This window comes from Schistocerca americana, chromosome 11 (assembly GCF_021461395.2).
Source record: "Schistocerca americana isolate TAMUIC-IGC-003095 chromosome 11, iqSchAmer2.1, whole genome shotgun sequence".
NCBI lineage: Eukaryota > Metazoa > Arthropoda > Insecta > Orthoptera > Acrididae > Schistocerca > Schistocerca americana.
The window spans coordinates 38,514,842-38,531,701 of NC_060129.1; the positions used below are offsets into that span (position 1 = coordinate 38,514,842).

A 16,860-nucleotide genomic window follows, 5' to 3' on the forward strand; every position below is an offset into this window, starting at 1 on the left:
TACAGAGTGGGTTCAGGAACGCTCTTCTGAGTTTAAACACTTCTGCTGGCCACCAAACCCTCCAGACCAGGACCTTATTGAGTATATCTGGGATGCTTTGCAATGTGCTGTTTAGAAGAGATCTCCACCCCTTTGTATTCTTAAGGATTTATGGACAACCCTGTAAGATTCATGGTGTCAATTCCCTCCATCACTACTTCAGACTTTAGTCGAGTCCACGTCATGCCGTGTTGCTGCACTTCTGCGTGCTCGCAGGGTCCCTACACGATATTAGGCAGGTGTATCCGTTTCTTTGGTTCTTCAGTATATTATGAGTATCTATATTGCCAGTCTAGATCTTACAAGGAGAGGCAACGACGTTGAGATCACAGATTTGCTTAAAACTTAGTATGTCTCTAGTCGCCCAGTAAAACAACATAACGTGCAAATAGTAAGGTGCACTACTCTGGCAATTCAGAGAAAATCAAAAGAGAAGTTTTATTGGTGTATTATATTATGCATGTGCCTGTGCGTAGGTGCTGGCTGTTGGAGTTAATGGTGGTCAAGTGGTTAATGCATAGCTTCGTAAGACGAACGTGTATGAGGCGACGGTTTGACTCCCACTGAAACCTTCATATTTGAAGTTCCAGTTTAAGTTCCATGATATTCAAAAAATTTGCAGTCTCGCTATTCGTTGTTGCTACATTAGCAATGTCTCACCACTACGCAGGTTAACTGCCAAATGAGACCTGGCTTCGTGTCCACTGCTCGAAGTAACAATGTTCTGGTTACCTTACTAGACTGAGTGTATATAGGACTTCACAAATCGTAACAGGCATACATTTTCAGGAAAACTCAATTCATTTCATTTACTTGTCGATAGTTATAAATATGTTTCTTCTAATAATTAAATTTAATTAAAATGGTAAGTAGTAGAAAACATTATATTCACTAAAACTTCATGCAAATACACGTGGCTTTTTTAAAATTATATTACCTCTCAAATAACATATACGTTAAATAATATGACCAGTGATGAAAAAATCTAAATTAAAATTTAAGTTTGGGAAGGAGTCGAACTGTCACCTCACACTGGCTCATCTTATAGAGCTCAAATGCTAATCACTTTTTTTAAATTTCATTTTGTTTCTTCATGTTTATTGCATTTGTTTGTTGTGGACGTCCCATGACACCTGGTGAAGCTCATTCACTCAGTTTTGTTTATTACAGAGGGCAGCCATCTCTCTGACTGAACACACTGAGTTACCGTGTCAGCACCACTTCACCACCATGAACTCTACCAGGTGGCACATATATATCAGTTACATAATACGATCTAGAGCAGTGCACCTTACTACTTGCACACAATGTTGTTTTAATGGCCTGCTACAGACGCACAAAACTTAAAGTAAATCTGTGAACCCAATGTTTTGATCTCCCCTTGTTAGATAAAATGCATTTACTTTTTAAATATTTAGTGTCTTGACAAAACAGTGGTTCTAATGACAAAGCATGCCCCTGTTCACCACGTGTCCACTTCGCACTGTGAGTTTTAAACAATCATGCGCAAATATCACCAGGGTACATACTGATCATTTGTTTCATTTACACCATTCAGATCGTCTGAATACTTTTAGTAAGGCCAAGATGGCAGCTCTGCGGCCACATACTTATTGGCTATTTCATTTACACAATTCGGATCATTTGGATATTTTGAACATATCCAACATGGCTGCATGATGGCTACATGCTTTTAGGTCATTGAGGATAACATGTGTTCATGATCAATATTCACGTCCAATGTACTATTTCTCTGAGAAACCTCATTGCTTTGCTACTAATACTGCTACATATTTAGGAGTGTCTGTGTGTTCCAACTGCCTGAGTACCTATATTGTCAATCTAGATCTTGAATAAAAGGCACATACTTTTAAAATATTTAGTCTCAATGAATTTTGTTTGTAACAAATTGATGTGAGAGAGAAGGTCCGTGTTAGTTTCTCAGAAACTGACTAAACATTTTTATCCTGTGCAGGAAGAACATGATCATATGCATAGGGAGGAAATGCTAAATCTTACTGAGAATTAAAAATTTTTTTTACTTAATCCTAGACTGTTGTATTGAAATAATTTTAATTACTGGGAATTAGTTGGTATTTTTTGTACAATTTAAATAAAATTGGTTTCAGCTCACTTCCCAAGGCATACAACTACATTGATTTCTATGTCTACCTTTCTCTTGATCAACTTGAGAACTGACTAAATAGCTTGAGTAAAATGCTGATTTTTGGAATTGTAGAACAGCTTGGCCAGCAAAATCCTATGGTAATCAACAGACAGAACCATCAGAGCAACTCTTGTGTTTGATTTATATTGATATCCTTCCTCAATTCATTCTTTAAGGTGTAAAATCTGGCTTGTGTCGTCCTTTCAATGTCTGAAACCTGCTTGTTGAGCTATGAGTATTTATTCTGTGAGTGGTAGCAGTCTTTCTAGTATTGGTCTCTCATATAATTTGAATTGATTTACAGTAGAGATTCTTCTGTGTTTTGGTACCAGTTTCCCACCTGAAGTGCAAGAGGGTAGCTTGAGACTCTGTCCATCCCTTAGCAAAGCTGTTGGCAGCCTTCGGCTGTTATTCGACATGACTATTGTTAAAAATTTAATCAGTGTGGGAACGAGGGCAACCCAAAATCGGATCCTAAACATTTTGACTATTAATCAAAGAAGTTACTCCTAGTGCTACTCCACAGTGGATGACACTGGGAGATATTGGAAGAAGGCCACAGGAAATGTAGTCCATCCATAAAGACAGTTATTCAAACCCTCGTTTGACCAATGCTTTAGCATTGCTTCACATTCTAGAACCTGTACCAGACAAGATAGTTAGAGGCAATGGAAAAGATACAAAGAAGAGCAGTGAATTTTGTCACAGATTTGTTTAGGAAGTAGGAAGACATAACAAAGATGCTCATCCAGTACCAGTGGCATTTGTGCAAAATTACCACGTCAGTATGTTCCTATAAGGGTCAACGAAAATGTCCCTTCATCCTATGCATAACTGGCAGTAAGACCATGAAAGAAAAATTGCAAGACTGCAACTCATATGAAGGCTTACCAACTGTTCCTCCCATGCACCATTCAGGAATGGAACTGGGAAGGAGGGCGAAACAATGTAGATGGCTAAGAATCTAGAAAAATGGCTATATTATAAGTATTTTTAACACAGCTTTAATGTTTCAACCATCTTCAGGGTCGTCGGTATGACAAGGATGGTAACGTGGTGGACTGGTGGGACCCTGTGACTCGTGACAAGTTTCTTAAGAAGGCACGCTGCATCATCTCACAGTACGGGAATCTCACTGATAAGCAGACAGGCATGCACGTGAGTAAACCTGCTCGTCCGGCCTAGCGCCTCCTTCTCTGAAAATATTGCTCACCCTCCTCTTTAAAGAAAACAGTAGCCATACTGGTCCAATTCTTGAACACAATAAGCCTTAGTTTCTCCTGTTTCCGTAATCACAATTTGGATGAAGATTCTCATCATACAGCTAATTTGACTTATCACATTCTGAAGGTGCACATCTAACGTGACAGCTGTAGGCCAATTTGCTAACTACCATTCTGATGCAATGCACCTCCCATACTGAACTCTCCCATTTCACTAATTATTTCAGTGAAGATGGATTTCAGATACTATAGTGGACTGGTCAAAAAAATGTTCAGATGTGTGTGAATTCCTAAGGGACCAAACTAATGAGGTCACTGGTCGCTAGACTTACACATTACCTAAGATAACTTATTTTAAGAACAACACACACACACACCAATGCCCGAGAGAGGACTCAAACCTTCAGTGGGGGTGGAGGCGGGGAGGAGGCGGGGGGAGGGGCACGACACAATCCGTCGCCTCGAACCACGCGGCCACTCCGTGCTGCAATCAACTGGCCCATTTCATTCATTACCACTCTGATGAAGAGACACCTTATTTGGCCTACTTCACAGGTCAACATGCAGATGCAGATGCGTATGATTTGAAATAGTTGACTGCCCCATTTTAATAGTTACTATTCCAATTCAGGTGCACGATACCTAATACTTTTGAGTGGTCCCACTTTACTTATCGACGTGCCAGTCAGGATGCATCTTATCTGACTGCCCCACTCGACTAATCATTTCAGTGAAAGTGGATGTCACATGATAATTTTTTCTGATTCATTTGAATACTAAACATGCTTGTGAAGATTCATCTTATCTGGGACATTTCAGTTTTCTCATTTGACTGATCGCCATTCTGATGAGGGTACTTCACATCTCAGGCATTTTACTTTACGAATCCCACATAATTTGGCCACTATACATTCTGTAATTCTGTACAATTAAGATCAGTAAAAACGTGTTCTTCAATACATATGTTATTGGATACAACGGAACATGCACTCTCCTTCATTTCACTCTGTTTTCGCAATCATGTACATAGGTAAACAGCAGAAGACTACAAGCAGAAGCAAATGATGGTGGTGAGTGATGGTGACTGATAGCGGTGTGTCACGTTGCAGCTGAATGGGCTCATCACACAGGGGGAGAACATCGCAGACAATGGCGGCATCAAGGAGGCGTACCGCGCCTACCTCGCCCTGGAGCGCCGCACCGGCCAGCCAGAACTGAGGCTGCCCGCGCTGCCCAGCCTCTCTCCACGACAGATGTTCTGGGTGTCCGTCGCACAGGCCTGGTGCTCCAAGTCAGTAGAGGGGTCCCATCCCTGACACTCACTCAGTACATTCTATTTCTGTGGTAGTGAAACAGTACTGGCAATTCATAGCAATTGAAAATGGAGTCACTGCAAATGGCTGAAGTGGCTTCACTAGGTAGTAAAGAAGGAACAGATTATCCTGGATGGGGCGTAATCATCAGATGTAGAAGTAACTTGGGGAATGCTCAAGAAAATTATGTTGGAATCTTTGCCGTTCATGTTGTATATTAATGACATGTCAGACATTATTAGTAATAACCTCACACTTTTCACAGATAACACCTTTAGCTGTAGAACTGTCTAGAAACTGCATAAATATTCGTCAGGTCTTGATAAGATATTAAAGCAATGCAAAGATTGACCACTTGCTTCAAACGTTTAGAAAACAATCTCATAAAATAAGAGTTCATAGTATCTTATGACTAAAGTAACAGTAAGTCACAATAGTAATAAGTAAAGAAGCAATTTTAACTGATGAATCTAGGAATACACTACAACAACCTACATATTACTCCTATAAGGACACAAAAGACAAGATTAAATTATTTAAGCAGTCATTTTAACAATACTCCATACGTGAATGGAATGGGCTGAAACTATAATACAAGGTCCAATAAGTGTGTACCCACTGCCACGCACTTCATAATAGTTTGAAGAGTGTAGATATACAACAGATGTTTCTTCTTAATGTCTTTCAGGATTTCAGAACACTGTTTCAAAACTGCAGGGCATACAGAAAACAGAGACACATCAATGGATAGAGCATCTCTCCAGTTTTTTAAGTCACAGCGCAGGTTCTCAGTATGGAGACAATTCGTGTCATGGCGAACATAATTACATGCCTGAAATTCACTGAATTCACTGGTACAAACTGCCTACAACGGCACAACAGTAGCGTGCTTCTAAAATTTGTTCAGTGGGTTTCCTATCTGCACGTATGAACTAATTCAGTGCAGCAATATTGAGCAGACTGCTTATCTACATCTTGTGACAAGCTTCCCTCCAAAGCGCAACTCCTCCATAACGACGCTTCAAGAGATGCCCTGTCGATTAATGTTGGTCATTTTCCTGTACATCTTGTAGATTTTCCACTGTCATGTTGTGAAGTACTTACAAATAACCAAATGTAGCAAGGAGGCCAATGATCGAAAATAGTAAGCAGGGTCATGAGGATGTAGTCTGCAGTACTAATGCAGAGGTGAAGAAGGTTTGCACTGGACAGACTGAGATAGAGAGCTGCATCAAACCAGTTTTCAATTTGAAGAACAAAAAAACACATATATGATTGTGTGGTTTATATGTTTCTACACTATGTATGTGCGTTGCAGTTCATATGTACGAGTATGTCCATTTACACAGTGTGAGTGCATCTGTGCACTGTGTGTTTGTGTGTGTGTATGAATGTGTGTATGTATGCATGTATTTAGGTACATTTAGCAGTGTATATGTGTGCTTGTGCAGATGTATTTTTGAACAGTCGGTCTGTAGGTATTAATGCATGTGTGTTGCATGTACACTATGTGGTCAAGAGTATCCAGACACCTGGCTGAAAATGACTTACAGGTATGTGGCGCCTTCCATTGGTAATGCTGGAATTCAATATGGTGATGACCCACCCTTAGCCTTGATGACAGCTTCCGCTCTCGCAGGCATACGTTCAATCAGGCACTAGAAGGTTTCTTGGGGAATGGCAGCCCAATATTCACAGAGTGGTGCACTTAGGAGAGGTATAGATGTCAGTCGGTGAAGCCTGGCACGAACTCGGCGTTCCAAAACATCCCAAAGGCGTTCTATATGATTCACGTCAGGATTCTGTGCAGGCCAGTCCATTACAGAGATGTTATTGTCGTGTAACTAATCCACCACAGGCCGTACATTATGAACAGGTGCCCGATCGTGATGAATGATGCAGTCGCCATCCCCGAATTGCTCTTCAACAGTGGGAAGGTGCTTAAAACATCAATGTAGGCCTATGCTGTGATAGTGCCACAACAGGGGGTGCAAGCCTCCTTCATGAAAAACTCGACCACACCACAACACCACCGCCTCCGAATTTTACTCTTGGCACTACACACCCTGGCAGATGACGTTCATCGGGCATTCGCCATATCCAAACACTGCTATCGGATCACCACGTTGTATACCGTGATTCGTCACTCCACAACGTCTTTCCATTGTTCAATCATCCAATGTTTACGCTCCTTACACCAAGTGAGGCGTCGTTTGGCATTTACCGGCGTGATGTGTGGCTTATGAGCAGCTGCTCGACCACGAAATCCAAGTTTTCTCACCTCCAGCCTAAACGTTATAGTACTTGCAGTGGGTCCTGATGCAGTTTGGTATTCCTGTGTAATGGCATGGATAGATGTTTTCCTGTTACAAATTACGACCCTCTTCAACTATCAGCGGTCTCTGTCAGTCCACAGATTAGATCAGCCTGTATGCTTTTGTGCTGTATGTGTCCCTTCACGTTTCCACCTCACTATTTTTTTAAAAATCTTATGGGACTTAACTGCTAAGGTCATCAGTCCCTAAGCTTACACACTACTTAACCTAAATTATCCTAAGGACAAACACACACACCCATGCCCGAGGGAGGACTCAAACCTCCGCCGGGACCAGCCACACAGCACCTCACTATTACATCGGAAACAGTAGACCTAGGGATGTTTAGGAGTGTGGAAATTTAGCACACAGACGTATGACATAAGTGACACCCAATCACTTGACTACGTTCGATGTCCATGAGGTCGACCGGTGTGGCTGAGCGGTTCTAGGTGCTTCAGTCTGGAACTGCACGACTGATACGGTCGCAGGTTCGAATTCTGCCTGGGGCATGGATGTGTGTGATGTCCTCAGGTTAGTTAGGTTTAAGTAGATCTACGTTTTAGGGGACTGATGACCTCAGATGTTCAGTCCCGTAGTGCTCAGAGCCATTTCAACTATTTTGAAGTCCATGAACTTGGTTCAAATGGCTCTGAGCACTATGTAACTTAACATCTGTGGTCATCAGTCCCCTAGAACTTAGAACTACTTAAACCTAACTAACCTAAGGACATCACACACATCCATGCCCGAGGCAGGATTCGAACCTGCGAGCGTAGCAGTTGCGCGGTTCCAGACTGAGCGCCTAGAACCGCTAGACCACCACAAAGTCCATGAACTCTGCGGTGCGCCCCATTCTACTCTCTCACGATGTCTAATGACTACTGAAGTTGCTGATATGGAGTACCTGGCAGTAGGTAGCAGCACAGTGCACCTAATATGAAAAAGGTATGTTTGTGGGGGTGTCCGTATACTTTTGATCACATTGTGTATGTGTTTCACATGTGTAGCATGTGCAAGTTTGTGGACAAGTTAATTATTTGTGTTGTTATGATGAGTCACCATGTTGTAAAAGTATTTGTATAAGAATAAATTTAATTCTGTGATGTTCTTTATAATAAAAGTTAGAGATAAATTCCTGGTACTTTATAAACTGCTGTCATACCTTTTTTTTAAATTTTACTGCCAGTATTTAAGTTCTCTCAGTTGAAGAGTGTTAGTTTTTAGCCCTCATTTGAGCAAGTAAGCACCAAGAAAGAATAATGACTTTCTGCTCCATTCCATTCACAGGTACCGTGTTGAGCAGATGCGCCAGAGCATCTTGACTGACGTTCACCCACCGAGCCGCTTTCGCATACTGGGCCCATTCAGCAACCAGCCTGAGTTTGCCAAGGACTTCGAGTGTCCACTTGGCTGCCACATGAACCCGAAACGGAAGTGCCAGGTCTGGTAAAGCGTCAAGAGCCTGATAGCCACACCGAAATGTCAGGAGTCTATCACCAGCTGCCAAGTGCCTGATGTCACCCACTGTCCATCGCACACATCTGACTCCCAAATGGACAGATATCCCGACTCAGTGATTCTGCAGAACAAAAGGGAATTTAATGCTGTCAACGATCGACCAATACTTCAGATATGAAGCTTTGTTTGTGTGTAGTCCTCACTACACGGGCTCTGACGTGTTCACTATGGGACTGGAGTCTCAAAACAGGCTATCAGATGTATCCACAGATGACTGGAAAAGGACTGTCCAGTTGCTACGGTTTTAGCACATCCTTAATGGGGATTACCAATTGTGTGTGTGTGTGTGTGTGTGTGTGTGTGTGTGTGTGTGTGTGGGCGCGCGTGCGTGTGTTATCATTGTACAACCATCTCCTTGAGGTGGATAAATAAATCTGTCTGAAGATACAGTTACATTTACACTAAATTTTAATAAATAATTTCAGACACTATTTTCTTTCTGGAAAGTACTGCAAATTTATTCTGTTCGAGTAATACCACAAAGGGAAAAACAACACCCATAACAACTCGTAAGTTGTGGGAGAAAAAGAGAAAATTCAATAGACAAAAAGTGGTGGAGGGATGATTCCAGTAATTTAAACCACAGAGATAAATGGTTTATGCACTGAAAACATGTGTTGCATTATTGGTGAAAAGTGAGATTTACTGCAATATTAAGCTGCAAACAACAAGATGAGGAAAGATCTAATGAGATAGTTTTACGCAAGAAAGTGTGACATTTCACGGAAATGTAAACAACACCCTTGTATTTTTTATGTCTACCCCTATCAGGACTAAATAAGCAACGTGAAAAAAAACTGTACCCATCATTAAAGAATCGTCAAGAAAGTGCTTGGCAGTCTAGAAACTGTTAGTTCCAATAATCAGAACAGTTTACTATGAAGGGATATGGACTACAGAGCTTTCCAACTGAAGACTAACTGTTCATACTATGTGAGAAAAGCCAAGATGACTGTCATTACATTAATGCATAACACTAAATGATAGCGGGAGTTGTCAACACTGAGATAACTTTTATGTATTTGATATCGTCATTGAGGACAGTGCTCTAAAAGTGTCCAAAGGTTTCAGGAATGAACAAATAAATTCCTAATTTTTTAATGCTGTTACGGGAATTTATTTAATTGTATGGCAGTAATGACACACCTCATTCACAAACAATGCCCATAGCAGATGAAGTAAAGAAAATCAGTAACAATATTTAATAACTGAAAGCTGTATTACTCTTACATCTTGTGAGAAGATATTAATGGAGAGAGAGAGAGAGAGAGAGAGAGAGAGAGAGAGAGAGAGAGAGAGAGAGAGAAGGAGGGAGGGGGAGTTGTGTGATGACGATTTTACCTGCCTGTGGAAATCAGAAAGAATCACCATAAGCTAAATCAGCATGGTGCAATAGCATTACAATAGACGTATCATACAGGCCTAAATAGATCACAATGAAGCAGAAAGGTAACACACTTTATTCATGTATGACCAATTCTGTCTGCAGAAGTTTCACGCTGTCTCGTTAAATTCTCTTGGCGTTCAAAATGTATCACCCTTCTGCAGAAACTAGAACTTTCAATGATTTTCAACATCCTCATGGTCGGTAGAAGACAATGAAGAAATGTCCGAAATCTCGAGTTTCTACTTAAAAGTCACTTTATTTGCACACTGGCAGTACATGATATAATCAAGTCCGAGTACAAAAATAGAGATATATTTGGCAACATTTTGTTACTACTGGCATCTACAACTGACTGTATCGTCTAGACATCACTGTGAATTGCATGCCTAGATAAAACCAGTACTATCCATTCCCCATCCTGATATCTCTCTATAACAAGTGAGGGGAAACAGTCTCATGGTACATGTGAATTTTCACCCTAATCTCTCTTCCCTCTTTCCTATGGAGACACTGTTAGTCCCAAACCTGAACATATTCTTGTTAATTGAAAGAGAGGAAAACCGAAAAAACTATTAGATCACTTTATATTGAAATTAAAAATCTACATAAAACAAATTAAGTGTTAAACACTGTTTCAAACATACGTGGCGTACCTGGTATAAAATACATTGTTATTTTTCATAAATAATAGCGTATGTTTATCGGACATGGTGACTTGGAAAGTAGAAGAGGACATTCTTAGTTTTGAGAACAACTAACATGGACATTAAGTACGTTTTGAAATGGATAAAACGTATAGTTTTCAAGAAATCATGAAATGTTCTCAAGAACTCTAAGAGACAATCCCATTTTTAAAATAATTATAAATTAGTTAAATGAAGAAAGTAATTACCATATGCAATATATATATACTTTGTAATTATTTGCATCTTGCTGCAACAAAAAAAAAGCAGAAACTGCTTTTCTGAATACAGCTTAAAAATGGTCAAGATCACCTACCCTTGCTGCACAGTTTGCATTAATAAAGTATATATTTAAAAATATGTATTTTGTGAATAAAAATTATAATTTGTAACAACTGGACTGAAAAAACTTATCTTCTTGTACAAAATTCAGAAGTGTTTCACTTATCCATGTGAAATACTATGGGTTATTCATGGTGCAACCACTTCAGATACATTCATCCTTATTGGAAATTAATTCTTTGTAATATAGCCTGAAATAAAGGAGCACCTCTTTCCTTAACAAAATTTCAAAGACATTTAACACTTCATTGCTACCCAGGCAGTATAGTTCACGTTATTCGTATATCATCCACTGAACACAACATGTTCTACTGCTGAAACAGCTGAAAAATAACAAATTATGGTGTGCAAAACATTGCCTTATAGGATTAAGCGGCATCTTTGTCATCTGGTGGTTCATAATTATCTTCTTCTGTACTTCTGCCTGTTCTGATTGTCTTAAGTTGCAAGACCCCAGCAGTTCTTTGTAAACTTACGTTTTAATGCTAAATCCTCTCCTATTTTGGCTCCTTGAATGTGTTCTTGTAGCTCAGAAAATTATGAACATTCATCAGCAGCCTTTGTGTCTTTAAACTTAGGTATATTACTGCTAAAACTCTTATAAAAGGAACTGTTTTTCACTTTCATTTCAGGATTTTGTGCTGTATTACACAACCTTCACAACTTTTTAAACAATAGTGTGCTGGACAGCTACTAGCACTCTAAAAGTTCACGTCAGTAATGTGTTTCAGTAGGATTGAGAGACTGAATCCGTTTCTTTCATGCACAGTTTGAACGCATATAATCCCTTCTTCTTGGCTGGCCGGAGTGGCTGAGAGGTTCTAGACTCTTCAGTCTGGAACCGCGCGACAGCTACGGTTGCAGGTCCGAATCCTGCTTCGGGCATGGATGTTTGTGATGTCCTTAGTGTGCCGTGGCGGCGGTATTCCCGATCGATTCTCGATCGTTGGGCCTCCAAGTGGTGTTTCTGTCTCCGATACGGGGCGCCTCCTGGCGGCGGGTGGCGCCGTCTCTGCCCGGTGGCGTGTTGTGTGCGCTGGCAGTCAAGTTTCAGTTATTACATTTATGGTCATCCGATCAAAGTATATTCCGACCATCAAGCTCTTAGTTTTCTCCTCTCGTGTGAGCTCTATTATCCGAGACTTACCCGCTGGTGCCTGTTTCTGCGAGGGTACAATTTCGAAATTGTTTACGTGAAAGGCAAGAAGAACATCGTTTCAGATGCATTGTCACGCATGCCGGAAGGTATGCCGGAGCCTACGGAACTTGTAGAACAGGTTTCCAATCACAAGATACTCCTTGATCCCTTGAATCGTAGTTATTTTCTATGTCTTTGCCGACAGATGAGTACTCTGCAAGAAACCGACCGTAAATGGAAGAGAGTCAAACAGCTTCTACAAGACAACCCTAATCATCGTTTGTCGAAATTTTATAAATCACACAATGGTGTTTTATTTCATCGTACATCTATGTTGACGGAGCAATGATGCGTTTGTATTCCTGAGGAGTACGTTGAATATCTCATATGGTACACACACCTATCCTGGGGACATTATGGCCCTCAGAAGTGTAAAAGAAAGATTTCTGCCTATTGCTACTTTCCCAATACGCATAAGAGAATCCATGAACTTCTAAGCACTTGTTTAACCTGTCAGAAGGCAAAGACCTTCAATCTTTCGAATGTCATATCTTTGAATCCTATTTACACTGAGCGTCCTAAACAAATAGTCAATCTCGACTACGCCGGTCCACTTCCGAGAGGAAGAGGAGGTACTAAGTACCTTGCTGTTTTGCTAGACCCCTTCACTAAGCACGTGCGTTTATGCGCGATGAAGTTTTCCAGTACAAAATCTTTAATAAGACGAACAGAAACGGGTTATTTTCCTCGTTTTGGTAAGCCGGAAATCATGTTGCCTGATAATGTTTCAAACTTCGTTGGAAAAGAGTGGAGATAGTTTCTTGCTCGTAATGATATTAGACAGATTCTAATTTCAAGATTTAGACCCCAAAGTACGAGTCTTCAAAGAATTTAATCGATTTATTCGCACCTGTATACCGAACCAGTAAACACTGTGGGTCGATTTCGTTACTCCATTTGAAGAGATTATAAATAACCTTCCACACACTTCGACCGGTTTCACACCTTCAGAACCAATCTCCAGGCAAAAGGAAAGCAATGAATGGACTGATCCTATCCCCAAGAAGCAAGGTCCAGAAGTAAATCTAGATAATAAGTTAAGACAAGCCCTGATCTCTCTCACTACTCATGCTAATTTAAGAAAAAAGGCATTTGACAAGCATGTCAATAAAGTTCTGTCGTATCGCTTGAACGAGCGTGTACTTCTGAGGACACACTTCAAACCATCTCTCATCTTACGTAAAAGTCGTAAGTGGCAACACCTATACGAAAGACCGTTTGTTATAGTCAGGAAGCCACATATTGGTTGTTATGTGTTGTCAGATCCATTTAGCGGACGAGTAATAGGACTTTACCACCATGTAGACCTAAAGAATTACCATGAAAAACATTTCAAAAATGATTTGTTATGTTAAGCTGCAACTTGAAATAAGAGTGTGATCTGCTTAGAAGGTATGTGAGTCAACATCATGTACATATATCATGCAGGTGACGTAATCATTTGAGTGAGGTGGACGCAAAGTAATGATGGAGCTTGAAGGATATGAAGTGGTTGAAGAAGGTACTGTACGTATTTGGAAAATAAGATTTCCCTTAATTTTTTCTTAAGCCATAGAGGGTTGCACTCGTTGAACTGAGTAAGGGATGTGCCGAAGTGCCACCTCCTGCTTTAGTTTTAAGTTATGGCAAATCTCCCTTCTACCAAGTCGTAAAGGTTTTCTTTAAATACCTCATTTTATTTACTACTATGAGACATCCAGGTCAAGAAATGTGCATTTATAATGATAATTAGGTCCTGTATTGGAGAAACTTAGAGAGACTATTCCTATGCCACGAGTATCATATAGAAACCTTCGATACTAAGATACCTAGTTGAGGGCCGAGATAATCTGCTTATATTCTACTGCTATGACAACATGGCGTGATTTTGAGATATATTTGACGATGCTTTGGAAGCGGATTTGTGCGACATTTTAATACTGAAGTCAAGATATGCGGCGTGGATGACATTAAAAGCGGTGTAGCCAAAGAATGAATTTGCTAAACTGATTATTCACGTATTATCTATCTTCGTATCTTTTATTTCTTTGCATTATCCTATTGTAGTTTTCTTCTTTAGCATTCTTACCTTTCTACCTTACCCGGTAGGGGAAGAAATTTGAAAATTGGTTCAATACACTTGATGTGTGTATATTGGGTGTACTGACGGTCGTGGCTCATTGGTTAATGCGTATCTGCAGTTACTTACCGAAACATGATGTAAATCTGATTTACTGTGAGCAAAAGCAGCCTAGGAAATATGAATAATTTTCCCGATTTCTATTAGATGAAGTTTTGAACGTGAACTGTTCGGCACACCAAAGAGGGTATATTTTACTGATTATTGAAGTAACGGAGTTAATTAATAAAGAAACTAAAAAAAGGTTGATACAGAATAATAAGAAGAAAAATATCAGATTTAAAATACATATAAAATCTAAAGTGCTTCAGAAGCACCATTCATAATAGCAAACACTACTTTCGTTAGGTCTTGGACAGTAGTTAAAAAAGCTATGTATATTTTGTAAATGATCCTTTTATGATAAGTAATTTTAACATTATCTGTGCTACTCTGTGGTATAAAGACACCTATATGGATACGTACGGACTGCTGCGTATGACTCACTTAATGACAAAATGATGGACGCATATATAAATTAGTGCGTGTAAAATCGTAATCTGACACATGTATGGACATGAATCAAAACTGAGATAAACTTATGGACACGTCTGATATTCCGCGGGTGAAGTAGCATTATAAGTATTCTCACGTTGCAACGACGATACGGTGGTTATCAGACAAAGGATAGACAAGCTATTGTACTCACTGCAATGGGTAAAAGCAGTCATTTTCATCGACGACTGTTCTTCGTCGCTGGTGCCGTCAATTTACCGTCCAGGTTGACCACGTCGCCTTGACTAGCTGCTCCAGTACCCACGTTTTAACAAAGTGCACAAGTTATAAAACGATTGGTAGCCACTGAACTATCTGCCTCGTGCAGGACGCGGACTGCCAACGCTGTTAAACCACGTGACTGTGAAGCACTGTGGCAACATTCAATGACTGCTCGCCGGCCCGCGCTCAACAATAAGCACTCCTCTCCATAACGGTCGCGAGCATGCTCCAGATTTGAGATGAAAATGGACATAAAAATAATAAAACGGTTAATAAACTACGCACCAGTTTACTATATTTACATGAAAAGGACACATATGATGACTTTTCCCTAATTATGAAAATTGATACGGCAATATTGCTAAATACATTGCTTAGGAAAGACCTGTACAAGACGAAATGTGTTTTACTCAGGCTTGCTGATGAAAGAATGTGGAACCTAGATATAAACCATGAATAATATATAATATATATGTGCATAGTCTGTATAGTAATTTTTATTGTCTCAAATTCTTACTCCATACTCCCTTAGATTAAGATACTAGTTAATGAGCAATACCAAATACAGATTTTTTTCTCTGTATTTTCATGTGCTGAAACATGAATTGGAATGAGATTAAGGCAGCCAACAAACTGACACATTCGTCATTGAACCAGTCATCAACTTTCCTGACTCCCGACACGACCCAATGGATCGCCGAGTCAAGAAATATCACTTCCCCCTTCAAAAAGTTAAATTCCCAGTGTTTTCCACTAGAATGTGAAAAGGTGATCCCCAGTTATGGTGCAGTGAAAATAAAAGGTGATGAAAGAACTCCCCTGTGAAAATCACCCGAGTTCATAAGAAATACTCCCAACAACCAAGTGAAGAGTGATATCGCTACGAGAAAGTGTGATAAAAGTTTCATTTTCTGTTGAAAATTTTCCTCTTGGTTAAGATTAGTGTACTGGATCTTTTCAGAGAAAAATATTTTGTGTAGCCTGCGATTCATTTGAAACTTGGTGCTTCTTAAATCTTATTGGGCGAAAGTTTTATTTATTTCTTTTATCTATAGTATTTCGTCTAGCTATTGCTAAAATCTTCTTCAATTAAGCCATAGTCAAAGGTCAGATTTTTATCTGATTTAATTCCCATTCTAGCATCGTTACTTGTATTTCAAATTATATTACAGGAAAAGGTTCACCGTCTTTTCCCAAGGGGGTTTTGTTTAAAGAGTTCCTTTATTTTAGAGTGTAAAAGGCTTTAATTGCTTATTCTATTTCAAGGCATGTTCAATCATACTTGCTCTTCTGTGTGTTTTAGATCACTGAAGAGTGTGATCCCCTCTGTTTAATAATTGATATCTGTTTGAGAAGGGAACATGTTCGGAACGCCCGACTCAGCAGTTCCTGTGTAAAAACTGCTGAAAAATGTGGCAACAACAGAGGAATTATTATCTAATTTAATGTTTAAACTTTACAGGTTTTAGAGAAACATGATTGCTCATTTCTCGTGGCTTTTATTGTTGTTAGTCAAATTTCTAAAATGGCCATCTTTCTATGAGTTACTTGGTAAAATGAAATTATGAACAGGTGTTGTAATATTATTAGGCTTCCCGTCGTATGAAAGCTGTGAGTACCCTTGGAAAGGCATTCGCCTATGTAATTCATTACATCTCTTTACGAGTGTATACTGCCGTACCTATGATGATCCTCACAGATAAGAAAATGGAGTTTAAGCTTGTGGTGGTTAGTGTTCAACACATGGTGTTCCAAGTGGCTTATGCAAACAAAACAATATGTAATTCATTACATCTC

At 39.7% G+C, this 16,860-nt stretch overlaps 2 protein-coding genes across 4 annotated transcripts in view; one reads left to right on the forward strand and one right to left on the reverse strand.

Annotated features, from left to right (window-relative positions):
* The window catches only part of LOC124554054 (neprilysin-2-like), a 245,614-nt gene extending 234,571 nt beyond the window's left edge, over positions 1 to 11,043 (forward strand). For 2 of the 3 annotated variants that reach the window (XM_047128089.1, XM_047128090.1), the window contains 3 exons: positions 3,233 to 3,364; positions 4,539 to 4,720; positions 8,348 to 11,043. In XM_047128089.1, coding sequence (XP_046984045.1) covers positions 3,233 to 3,364; positions 4,539 to 4,720; positions 8,348 to 8,510 — 477 coding nt within the window. In that variant the 3' untranslated portion in view covers positions 8,511 to 11,043. The remainder of the gene's footprint in view (positions 1 to 3,232; positions 3,365 to 4,538; positions 4,721 to 8,347) is intronic. The other variant, XM_047128091.1, reaches the window with a different exon arrangement.
* The window catches only part of LOC124554056 (zinc finger protein 729-like), a 294,084-nt gene that overhangs the window by 120,976 nt on the left and 156,248 nt on the right, over positions 1 to 16,860 (reverse strand). The window lies entirely within an intron of this gene.